At 40.9% G+C, this 11,478-nt stretch overlaps 1 protein-coding gene across 3 annotated transcripts in view; it reads left to right on the forward strand.

The window, feature by feature from the left end:
- PAH (phenylalanine hydroxylase) overlaps nt 1-10,608 on the forward strand; it is a 42,832-nt gene extending 32,224 nt beyond the window's left edge. For all 3 annotated transcript variants that reach the window (XM_027784018.2, XM_027784017.2, XM_005235583.3), the window contains 6 exons: nt 247-316; nt 1,861-1,917; nt 2,940-3,035; nt 3,366-3,499; nt 6,480-6,595; nt 7,200-10,608. In XM_027784018.2, coding sequence (XP_027639819.1) covers nt 247-316; nt 1,861-1,917; nt 2,940-3,035; nt 3,366-3,499; nt 6,480-6,595; nt 7,200-7,243 — 517 coding nt within the window. In that variant the 3' untranslated portion in view covers nt 7,244-10,608. The remainder of the gene's footprint in view (nt 1-246; nt 317-1,860; nt 1,918-2,939; nt 3,036-3,365; nt 3,500-6,479; nt 6,596-7,199) is intronic.
- The last annotated feature ends 870 nt before the right edge of the window (nt 10,609-11,478 follow it).

Raw genomic sequence — 11,478 nt, forward strand, 5'->3', positions numbered from 1 at the left:
GGTGTTCACCCAGCATTGTATGAAAGAATGAAAGAATGAAATACTGAAATGATATAATGAAAGAATGAAAAAAAATGATGAAATGAAATGCAATGAAATCATGAAATGCAATGAAATCATGAAATGAAATTAAATGAAATAATGAAGTGAAATGAAATAATTAAATGAAATGAAATAGTGAAATGAAAGGATGAATTAATGAATCTCCTAAAATAAAGTTATTAAAGATGTCATGTTTTCCTGCAGTGATATTTGTCATGAGCTGCTAGGACATGTACCTCTGTTTGCCGATCCCAGTTTTGCTCAGTTTTCCCAGGTAAGTTACTCAGTGGTTATACTGTTTATATAATTGAACACACCAGAGACTAATATAGAGGATGAACCAAGGGCTATGAGGGGTGGGGTGGATTTACCTTTTAGCATACTGTTTAAGAGTGGACGAGGCTGATTTATTTATTGTTTGAAATGTTGACACAGATCACTTCGGTGAACTCATACACTCAAACTCCAAATATCTGTGTTGGTGGAGTTGTTTTTTACAGGCAAGTCCTTTGTGAAGCCATCATCTATAACACTTTTTGTAAATGTTGATCCTTCTGAGCAAAGTTAAACGGCTCATGAGTCAGATGAATTATTGTCCCACCATGCAGACCAAATGTTAGAGAAAGTGGGGATATTTTTTTGTTTTTATTGAAGCCACAGAAGAGGCTGAGTAAAGTGAGGAACTGTCCCAGCTGCAAACATGTGAGAAGGCTGGAGAGGAGCTTTTGCTTTGGTAGTGCTAATGTCTCTGGAAAAGAAGCCAAACCTTGGTGAAGGAGTAAACTTCTGGCTGCATCTTACCAGAAAACATGAAAAGACACAAAGAGAAGAAGTCATAAAGAGAGAAAGACAGACTGACAAACAGACAGAAAGAAAGAAAGCAGAAAGACAAAAAGGAAAAAGGAAAGAAGGGATAATAAAGACAAGAAGAGAAAGAAAAAGAGAGACAAAGAAAGAAAGGATAGAGTACAGAAGAGTGAAAGGATGGAAGGACAGAGGAAGGAAGGGAGGGAGGAAGGAAAGAAGGAAGGGAAAATGGACTTGATGTAACATCCTGCTCAAAAGACAAAAGTTGGCTTCTCGTAGTTAGTAAGCACTCAGTATTGCCCTCTGCCCTTTCGCAGAACGGGTTTCCTTCAAGATAAGCCCTACTGCACCTTGGCTTCTTAGGATTTGACATGGTGATGGCTGCTCCCATGCTTTTGGTATGTGTGTGTGTGGCACTGATTTTTGCACTGTGCAGTCCTCACTGAAGTAAACCAAAAAAGGAACCTGCCTATATACAGTCTGTGTGGCTGTCTTCTGAATCCAGCTATTGCATGCTTCCCAGGAAAGTCTCCATTAGCTCCCAAGTTATGAATAAGCTCTTTCAAGTCATGGCCTGTCATTCAGAAAAAATAACACATTCAAGGCTCCAGGAAAACTCCTGCAATCAGGGCTCATCAAAACAAAGAGAAATATTTAAGGTGTGTGAGTGTGATTGATTTACTTCCTTTTGACCATGTCATTCTCTCAGATGTGCATTGTAGACTTGATCAAAAGCCTGTCAAAACAAGAGGAAAATTTTATTTGACCTCAGTGGCTTTGTACCAGGCACAAAGGATCATGCCTTGTAAATGACATTTGGACAAGACCCTTTGTTCATTTCTGGAGAGATTTCTGGTTTAAAATTGATGTTGCACGATAGGAACATGTCCTGTAAACATTTGTGTGTGGTAGTAAGTGATGGTAACATTTAAAATGTGAGAAATTACATAAGACGAGACACTAAGAATGTCTGCAATAAACAGCTTGAAGAATAATGGTTTATTGTTACAGGAAATTGGACTGGCATCTTTGGGAGCTCCAGATGATTTCATCGAGAAACTCGCTACGGTAATTTAATAAATGAGGGCTCAATTTTCAGAAGCACCCTGTGTTGTCTTAATTCTGCTGCCACTGAAGTCACTGATAGAACTCCCATAGAGTTGAATGGGAACATAGTGAAGTCCATGGTTGGAAAACCCCACCCTGAAACAGTTGCATTGAAGGAAAAAAGCTTTGGCACCCCTTATTCCAAGTGGCAGTTGTGATTAAACACAGAAGCCCAGACAAGATTTCCTCCAGCACAAACATATTGGGCAAGAAGAGATTACATGTGACTACATGCCTGCAGGAAATTTCAGGAGGCAGCTTCAGCAGCTGTTCTACCTGCAAGTGCCTCTTCTCTTCCATGCTGCCAGGCAGATAATGTCCTTTGCAGTCAGTGTGGCTCACCTGAATCCTACTCTGAGACTACTGAGACCCAGAGTTGTAAACTTGAAATAAAAAAAAAGGATATATGCCTATGAGATTAGTGTCCCCACTGCCAACTCACCTGGGAAAAGCATTCCGTCACCTTTGCTGCTTCTGATAGATGAGGTAGTTCTTCTGAGCCAGAGCAGGTTTCCCGTCAAAATGATAGACCAAGAAGTCAAGCTGGGCCACACACCATCTTCCTTCAATATTGCACTAACCACCCATTTCCCCTTGCTACTGCAGCTAGATGCCCTCTGTGTGAAATGGGACACAAACTTCTATCAATTAAGGTTCAAACTTCAACTGGCTTGGCCACAAAAAATGAAATTTTATTGCTATAATTTTATTGTCTCTGCTCTGCTGAAAAATGTAAGCACAATAAACCACAACTGTGTTTGTCAGGGAGCTGAACTGATTTGCAGGCACCATGAGTCTAGCACTGTGCCCCTTTCAGGAGAAGAATTTCATTCTGTGGGGACATTTATTGTATTTATACAGTTGATATTTGACACATGGCAACATTTTAAGTAGAAATGGAAATGCTAAATGTATTCAAATCAATGATGTGCACCTTCTCTTTTTGATCAAGGAATCATATTTCTGTCTAACTTTCTTGCTAGGTTTATTGGTTTACAGTGGAATTTGGACTATGTAAGGAAGGTGATTCCCTCAAGGCGTATGGTGCAGGGCTGCTGTCTTCGTTTGGGGAGCTGCAGGTGTGTTCTATAAAAACATTTCAAAGATGTTTATAATCACACAATGTTTTCTTCTGAATATCTTCAGATTCTTATTTTGTTTCCTACTTCTTGCATACTAATAGCATGAAATGTGGTAATTCATTGAAGAGCTCTAATACATGTGTCAGTATATAAGTACACAGAGAACTCATACCTGCTTCTTTCCTAGTAAGTGACATTGTCAACGTATTCCACAGGAGCAACTTCTTCCGGTCTGAAACTGTGTGGGATTCAGTAGCTCTATATTTCTTTCACAGCAAATTCAAGCACTTTTAAACTGAAATAAATTTCTTACCTTTTTGCTCATAGTATAGTTTATCAAGTAAGCCTGAGATTCAGCCTCTTGTCCTGGAGAAGACTGCTGTGCAGAAGTACCCTGTTACTGAGTTCCAGCCTGTCTACTATGTTGCTGAAAGTTTTAAAGATGCAAAAGAAAAGTTAAGGTAATCCAGTCATTCCACCAAAGACCCAATTTCTTGTCCATTGCCAATACAGTGGATTTGATTGCCACAACAGATCTTGGGTTGACTGTAATAGTTTGAGAGGCATTAGAAAGAGTTGTGCAATGCTTGAAGAGACTAAGCAGCTGTTACACTCAAAATCTTGTTATGGGCATTAAGGGGAACATACTTTATGCATGAAGCCAAGAATTTGTGGTTAGTCTAATTGAGCGTTTGATCTGTATAACCAAAATGCAACAGAAAATTATTATTGGTTGAATTGCAAAGATACTAACACTAAGGGTCAAAGCTATTTAGTTAATGCAAAACAAATCTCTTCAACAATACTATAGTTAAAAGTTCTAGTACAAATACCCCTCCTGGTATCTATTTCTTTTCCTCTGAAGTTATGCTCACCCTTACACTTTCTTTTGTGTCAGTTTCAGTCTTGTGAGGGCTGGAATTGTCAAATAATCATCATCTTGAGGTCTTCAGAGCAGGACTGTGATGTTCATCTCATGAACATGAATGAGTGAATTCCTCCTTTTTGTGAGGAGGTGAATGGTGTTGATGCCTCCTTTTTTCTTCTTCAGCCCAAGGTTTCCTCAGGGCCATTTTAATGTTTTTTAACATGCTTTACATTTTGCTTTTTCTACATTGTCTGCAAATCTGTGTTACTTCTGACTTAACTATTTATGTTACTTTTTCTCTTTGTTTCCTCTAAACCAGTTTTTTTCTTCTCAGCTCCTAAGTTTGCTTTACTGTAAGTAACTGACCAGCGGGGAATTGTTGATAACCCAGAGACTACCAACATCATCCTATGCTCACGCCTTTAAGGCCTCTGTCGTCAGCCCATGCTGGTATTCCTTTATGCTGCATCACTACTTCAGGATCAGACTTTGCTATATATGGCACGACTGCTTGCTGTTCCTGCCTATATAAAGTTACTGATGATAGGCATTATAGCACACAATTATTCAGAATTAAGCAAAACTAAAACAAATTAGGTAATAGCTACATGTCCATAAGACAATTGTTATTACAGCTAAACAAAACTCCAAGCAAGCCTAATAACACCAACCCTGAGGCCTGTGTGGTTAGCTTAACACAGAGCCTCCAGCTTGTTACCACCAGTGTGTTTACAAGACTATGGGGTTACGCAGTAAATCTTGCAGTCATCTGTGACTCAAATACAGATTCAGTTCCAGTTCAACAAGACTTCGAAATAATGATCCAGGTTCAGTTCTGGTTCTTGAAACAAGAATGACTCAGACTGTGTTTGGGGTTCAGCTTGGGTTCCACCTCACAACAATATTTCTATTCTAAACACCATCATATTTCTGGATGTTAGTCAAGCCACTAGGGGTTAGCTTTAGTTCACACTTTAACAAGTTTTTCACTTGGAGATGACTTGTCCCAGACCTGCAGTCTCTTCTCTCTCTCTCTCCCCCATTCACAGATAAACACATGCTGAGACCCAAGATACTCTGCTGCTCCAGGCTTCTCAGCTCCACAGTCTTCCTAGTTACCTCCTCTGCTGCTTCCTCAATCATCATAAGCCTGCAGCATCTCCTTCTGCCCTTTTCTGTGGGGTAATACCTGAGAAAGATGGCTTTCTCTTCTGGTTTGTGCTATTAATATCCTGCACGCAGTTTCCATCTTCTCTGTATACTTCTCTGAGTAGCAAGTTCCTTGAGAAAGCGGAAGCTGCTGCCTTACTCTAGACAAACTATCTTGGAGCTTCTTTTATTTGTTTCAGTGACCAAATTAGAAAAGTGGTTAAATTGAAATAGAGGTCTGGGGATTGGTCCAGTGCCTGTGTTCGTGGCTTGCACCTGAACACATGAGTTTGTGTGTAATAGAAAACCTCCCTGAAAAATTATTCTGAGGTTGACCCAAAACATTTCAGCTTAAGGCATTCATCTTCTAATTAGGATCTTACCTTCAGCTGGGATTTAGGAAGACTGTCTTCTAACGTGCATCTCTCCCCTTAGGAAAATTGGACTGATGCCACTAAATATTTTCATCATAGCTAACATAATTTTTTTCCACTGTCACACCTTGTGATCTGCTCACACTGAACTCTGTTTGAGATAAAGGTAATGGCCTTAGCTGATAATAATTAGGACTAAAGTGAAGAAGCAATGTGGAGGTAGCATCCGGCATATTCCACTGTTCTGGGCATATGGGATTTACCATGCTAAATCACAGCCTGTATATTGGGGCTTCCATAATCAGCTCCTGCATGCTTTCCTTCTTCTTTCAGCAATAACTTCAGTAATCTGAAGCAGATATATAACCCAGTATCCTGCTGGAGTCTACAAGGAGCTAGAATAATAGCTCTGACCATCTCATTCCATTCAGAGCTCTCCTTTCCACAGTTCTCTGGTTATGCAAATTAATGTTTTCCCAAGATAACGAAGTATGAATGCTTCTGCCATGGAATTAACTATTTTGTAGCAGGGAAGGCTGCAAATAAGGAGTGGCAAGAATACTGCTTTACTCCATTGACTATGTCCTGTCTTTGCAATGATGTGGAAGCTACTACCAACAATGTCAGAAATTAACACTCTTCTTGCTCCTTGGTATGCCAGGATGACATAGGTACTTGACCTTATTTTCCCAGAAATTGCAGACTTGGATCAGTATTTCTATATTTTGCATTACTGAAAGGACAATGAGGTTTTCAAGTTTGGCAAATCCAAATAACTACATAGTTGTCCTGTACCAGGAAGAATGTTGCCATGCCAATAGCATAATTATTCCTGTTAGGTAAAAAAACCAAAGTTGTTAAGGACAAACGCAGATTCAAGAACATTACTGAATGCTGTAGGTCTCAGATCACTGAGCAGGAATTTCAGTTGTTTCCTCTCACAGATTTTCTTATTCCCCTCATCAACAAATGCACACACCAAGAAAATAGTGAGTTACTGAAAAAAGGAGCTTTCTGAGTTTGTATGTGCTTTTTGTATTTTTGCCTCAGGAAATTTGCTCAAACAATCCCTCGTCCTTTCTCTGTTCGGTACAATCCCTACACCCAGAGGATTGAAGTCTTGGACAATGCAAAGCAGCTGAAGAACTTAGCTGACACTATCAACAGTAAGGAACTACAGATTTGTTACCTTGAATTCCTCAAAACTTGGATCAGAAATAGCAATCACAAAGCAGATTTTGTCTGGTTGCATTAATACTCTGAGCCTGACCAAGTTAAAGCAGCACACACGTCCTTTCTGGTGCAAAAACTTCTTCCTAATTCTAGCCAAGCTTCAAAATTTGACTGTAATTTGTTGCACCTGAAATATCCAGTTTTAGTGGAGGTGCTAGGAATGGCCACAAGGCCTTGGGATGGATTCTGATGTGTGGCTGTAGCTGTTCTCAGTAAGGAAGAAAAGGAAAAGTTTGGTTTTAATAAAATTTCCTTTTGCCATTCTGGTCTTTTCCCTGATACATTTTCCCCCTAACATTTGCTAGCCTGCTGAGAGCCAGCACCCCCAATCCTGTGAGCCATCCTTGTGTATGGGTGATGAAGGTAAAGAGCTGACTCTGCAGATATTACTCCAATAGGACCCTAATAAATGTGTCCAGCCCAGCACTTCTTTGCTGACCTTATTCTTTCAGGGGATGGATATAAGGGGTAATATGTACTAGAGTGTTAGAAATGGGCTGGCTGTAGAATTAACTGCTCTGATTATTTCCTTTGCAGGTGAGATGGGGATCCTTTGCAATGCCCTCCAGAAGATAAAATGAGGATTTGCTGTAGCTTGCTAATCACTGGCTGCTGATTAGAAGCTGCCATGTGCAAATGTGTTTTCATCTAGCCTCAGTCTTTCATCTTCCTGTGTACTGCATAAATGCTTATGTTATATATCTTAATTACTGTAGATTAGCAGAGAAATACATGCCTTCAGGTGACCCTTGACTATTTTGGCCTTCAGACACTAATCCATTTTTTCTCACTAATACATAAAAATGACCTTATTTCTAGGAATCTGGGGAAAGCCTCCATATCTCTTGTGCCAAAGGTTAGCAGAAGGGGGAGATCTTCACCATGCAGAGCTATAGTCTGCGGCAGCTGTGAGGTTGCATTACTACTCTGGGCCCAGGGACAGGATGGCATGATTATGAAGACTCATCTACTTTGCTTTCTCTCACAGTCATTCTCCCCTCAGTCCCTCATATTTGTGCAAGGTTCCCATGGAATCCCAAACTCTACACCTTTCAGGGGGTCTACGTATACTCCTTGGACCTCTGTACCTCTATTTTATACACAATCACTTCTATCCTGCAATACATTTTTTTCCTAAAAATGTGATGTCACCATTGATCCAAAGCACACATGCTAGCAGAAAAGATAGAAAGTGTGCTGCAGCCTTATTAACAGAGTTATCGCCATATAGAAATATACTGTACTTGGCACAAGTACCAATCCCAAAAAGGTTTGTGCAAACCAAGAATGCTTTATGCTGTGATGTGTCATTGGTCTGCAGAGTGGAGTCCCTAAGCAAGGCACTGAGGCTGCTTACCCAGAGCGTGGAGTCTGTGTCTAATACAGTACCCGCAAAAAAGCCCCTTCAACGGAGAGTTACCTAAAGGCAAGTCTGTGTGGCTTTTTGCAGTTGTATGTGAGGTCAGTTTGTCAGTAATTTGTGCAAGCAAGGAACCATGCAGGTGCATTAAAAAGGCATCAAGGCCTTATTAGTCCAGTCTCAGAGCCGTGCTGGCTGTAATATTGTGTAACCTCACGGGTTCAGAGCTGATTCAGGATCAGTCAGCTCACAGAAGGCGGAGACCTCTCTTAAGACGTACTCAGCTACTTACTGTGGAAGGTTGATGTGTGAAAGCTACCTTGTGTTGCCTGTATCCTTCTCTGAGAGTGCTTTATTCAGCACTGCTACAAAGTATCTCCAAACTTTCTGGATTCACAATCCAGAAGGTGGGTACCAACACCTTGGAAATGGAGAAGTGCTTCTTACAAGGCAGCTGAAGAGATCAAAGCCTTCCAACTCCTAACTCGCTGTGTCTATCTGTGTCTAGAGCCCGCATGAAAGCTATGGGAGACCTGGGTTAGCTGTGTCCCAGTCTGAGTGCATTCAAATCCAAACATGATATCTTTCAAGACAGCTCCTGACACTTTTTGGAGTCTTCTTCCTTCTCCCACTTGAGCTTTAATCTTAATTTTTCAATGAAAGCAGTTTTATTCTTTCTGGACTATAGCTTGACTGAGGGAGCAAATGGAAACAAGGGTGATTCCAACTTAACCCAACAGCTTAGCCATGTAGAAGAGCTTTGCTGTTCAAGAAGCTATTTCTGTGTTTTATCCAATAACTTCCACTCAAAGTAGTTAAATGCCCTCTTGGACTGGTCCACATTGTGTAATGCCTCCCTGTAGCTCACTAGTTGAAGGAGGAAGGAGATCAGCACTTGTCCATTAGAGCAGAATGGAGCAAAGCAAATCAGAACACTATTTCCACCTTGAAACAATTCTGTATCATGATACTAACATGATTCAGGAGTCACATTTCTGTTAGAAGATCCAAAGGTGGAGAAGGATTTGAAAGTCCATGGGTCTCACGCCTGATATTGTACTACTCTTGTATTTATAGTTTGAAAATCAATGGAGCTTTAATGTAAGCATCATCCTTTAGGAAGATAGAAAGTACAGCTGTTTCCATTATATTTATATGGCCCATAACATTAGTCTAAGGATACCAGCCGGAACCCTTCTCAATAGACATATACTTATGCAAAATGGTATCATTTTGGTGCTTTGAAGTAAGCTTTTTTGATTTCTGTATCTTTTTTCTTCCTTTTTTTTTCTCATGACAATGCCTGTGTGTATCTTTCAATCCTGCTTGGCATGTATTTTCAGTGTGAAAGTAGCCCATATTTTTCTCTCTTAATATAATAGGACACATGAGGTAACTGTGTACCACAAAGAGACAAATTCATCCCAAGCGTGAAGTCTTTCAAACCAATCCTCAGACAGCTTTCCAAGCTCCTTTGTTTCTGGCTCGTTATGAGTGACAGCAGCAGTAGATCTATAATGATACTGAGAACCCATGATTCACAGTTGTCTTTTATGTACAAGTGGAATGGTTAGTGTTGATGTCACATGTGTGATTCTGTGTCCCTTAATGGAAGTTTAAATAAGCAGTATCTCCAGCCAAAGCAGCATAACATAGCTGTTCAGCAAGCTTTTCATCAAGAGATGAGAAAAAGTTAAATTCTTAGTATTTTAAAAGAAGAGAAAACATATCAAAAGTAGATTTTCTTGCAGAACAAATTAGCTTGTGCATATATACATTAAATAGCACAAATAAGTTGAATTTTAAATAGTACTTCTTAATGGGTGACTTATTTCCATGCTTAAATAAAATGAAAGTTGTGTAGAAAAATGTTTTTTGCACTATCTGGCCAGTGCAACTCCTCTTTGTAAGGTAACTGCACGAGTCAGTCAGAATTAAATTCCCCCAGGTAAGAGGGAATGCCCATTTGAGATGTGTTCTAAATCAAAAAAGGCTCTCTCGAGTTGGTTGACTATCACTCATCCAGGCAAAGTAATGAAAAAAATCCCCATATTCTTGATGTGTGTAATTACCTAGAAACGATCAGCAAAGCCTTGCTTGTTCTACCTTTGCATACTCTATATGTCTTTGTATGTTACTCTGACTAACCTATCCCAAGCTACTCTTTTAAGTAACCTTCCTCTCTTCTACCCCACTATGATCAGTGTCCCCATCTCCAGCTCTGTTTCAGGTGATCAAAGAAGCTCTTTCATGAGATCCTTTTCCTTTTCAGTGACCTTGGCCAGGGTCAGTGATGGTGTGGAGGGAGGGCTTGTCCGCACAGGTTACACAGGGAGGTGGTCTCCTCTGGGTGTCTTAAGATGCCTAGAACTGACATCAGCCTTGGAGAAGGGACGCTTTATTCCCCAGAGGATGCAGAAATTATTGAAAGAGGAGTGAAGCACAGGACGACTCCACAGGAGTGCATTCTTTAAAAGCCTGTTTCTTTGCTATTTCAAACCATGCTAGCAGTTGGCAGAGAAGACTTTTTTGATGTTCAACTGAAACCATTTAAATTAACCTAAATAAACAGAAATATTAATGTCATATCCATCTCAAATTAATAGTACTGTACTCACACAGGGTGGAGATATCTGCAATGGTAACAGGTCAAAAATTGGCCAGGTTGGTTGTGGTGATCATCCATGTCTGCCTAAATCACCCACCCCAGGGACTCCACAAGAGGGGGTGAGCTTACTCTTGGGGTGGGAGAGCCTCAAATTCTGCAGGGAGAAGCTGCCTGTCCCCATGGGAAAGGATGACACACTCTGCTCCAGTCCTTGCATAGCCCTTTGAATTGCAGCACCCAGACTGAGACCTCTCCTTTTGTACTCCTAGATGTCCCCAAAAGCGCTGAAAGCAGGACTTTGGGACGTCTTAGCAGAGCTGACTTAAATCATGGGTGAGACCTTCCTGGGCCTGTCCCAAGCATGGATTCAAGGTGGTATTGCGGTGTCCACTGGATAGGCAAGGAGATTTCACCACTTGGAGAGCCAGGGCTTAAAGCTGCACTGTAAGCTCTGCCTATGCTGCTTCAGCTATCACACTGGCTGAGGAGCCCAGTCTGGGTCTAAAGAGAAACCTCCATTCCTACACAGAACAATTGGTGCTGTAGGAACATATAGAGATGGGACTCTAACACTAAAGCATGAAAACAGCTGTAGGAGCCTGATGTCCGTGCTCTTCCATTATTTGTGACCAGTGCCTTAAACATGCATTTTGAGCCCTGGGGCTTTCACCTACATGCCCACATGTAGCTGTAGTAGAAGAACTTGTGCCATTTGTTGTTTGTGCCATGCATGTGGCCTGGACGTGGGGATGCACGCACCCAGCCTTCACAGTAAAGGCCCAATCTGGACTCAGATAGCCAGGCTCAGCTCAGCTTGTTCTCCTGTGCCCAGCCCCACCACCACTGCT

This window comes from Falco peregrinus, chromosome 6, assembly GCF_023634155.1.
Source record: "Falco peregrinus isolate bFalPer1 chromosome 6, bFalPer1.pri, whole genome shotgun sequence".
Taxonomy (NCBI): domain Eukaryota; kingdom Metazoa; phylum Chordata; class Aves; order Falconiformes; family Falconidae; genus Falco; species Falco peregrinus.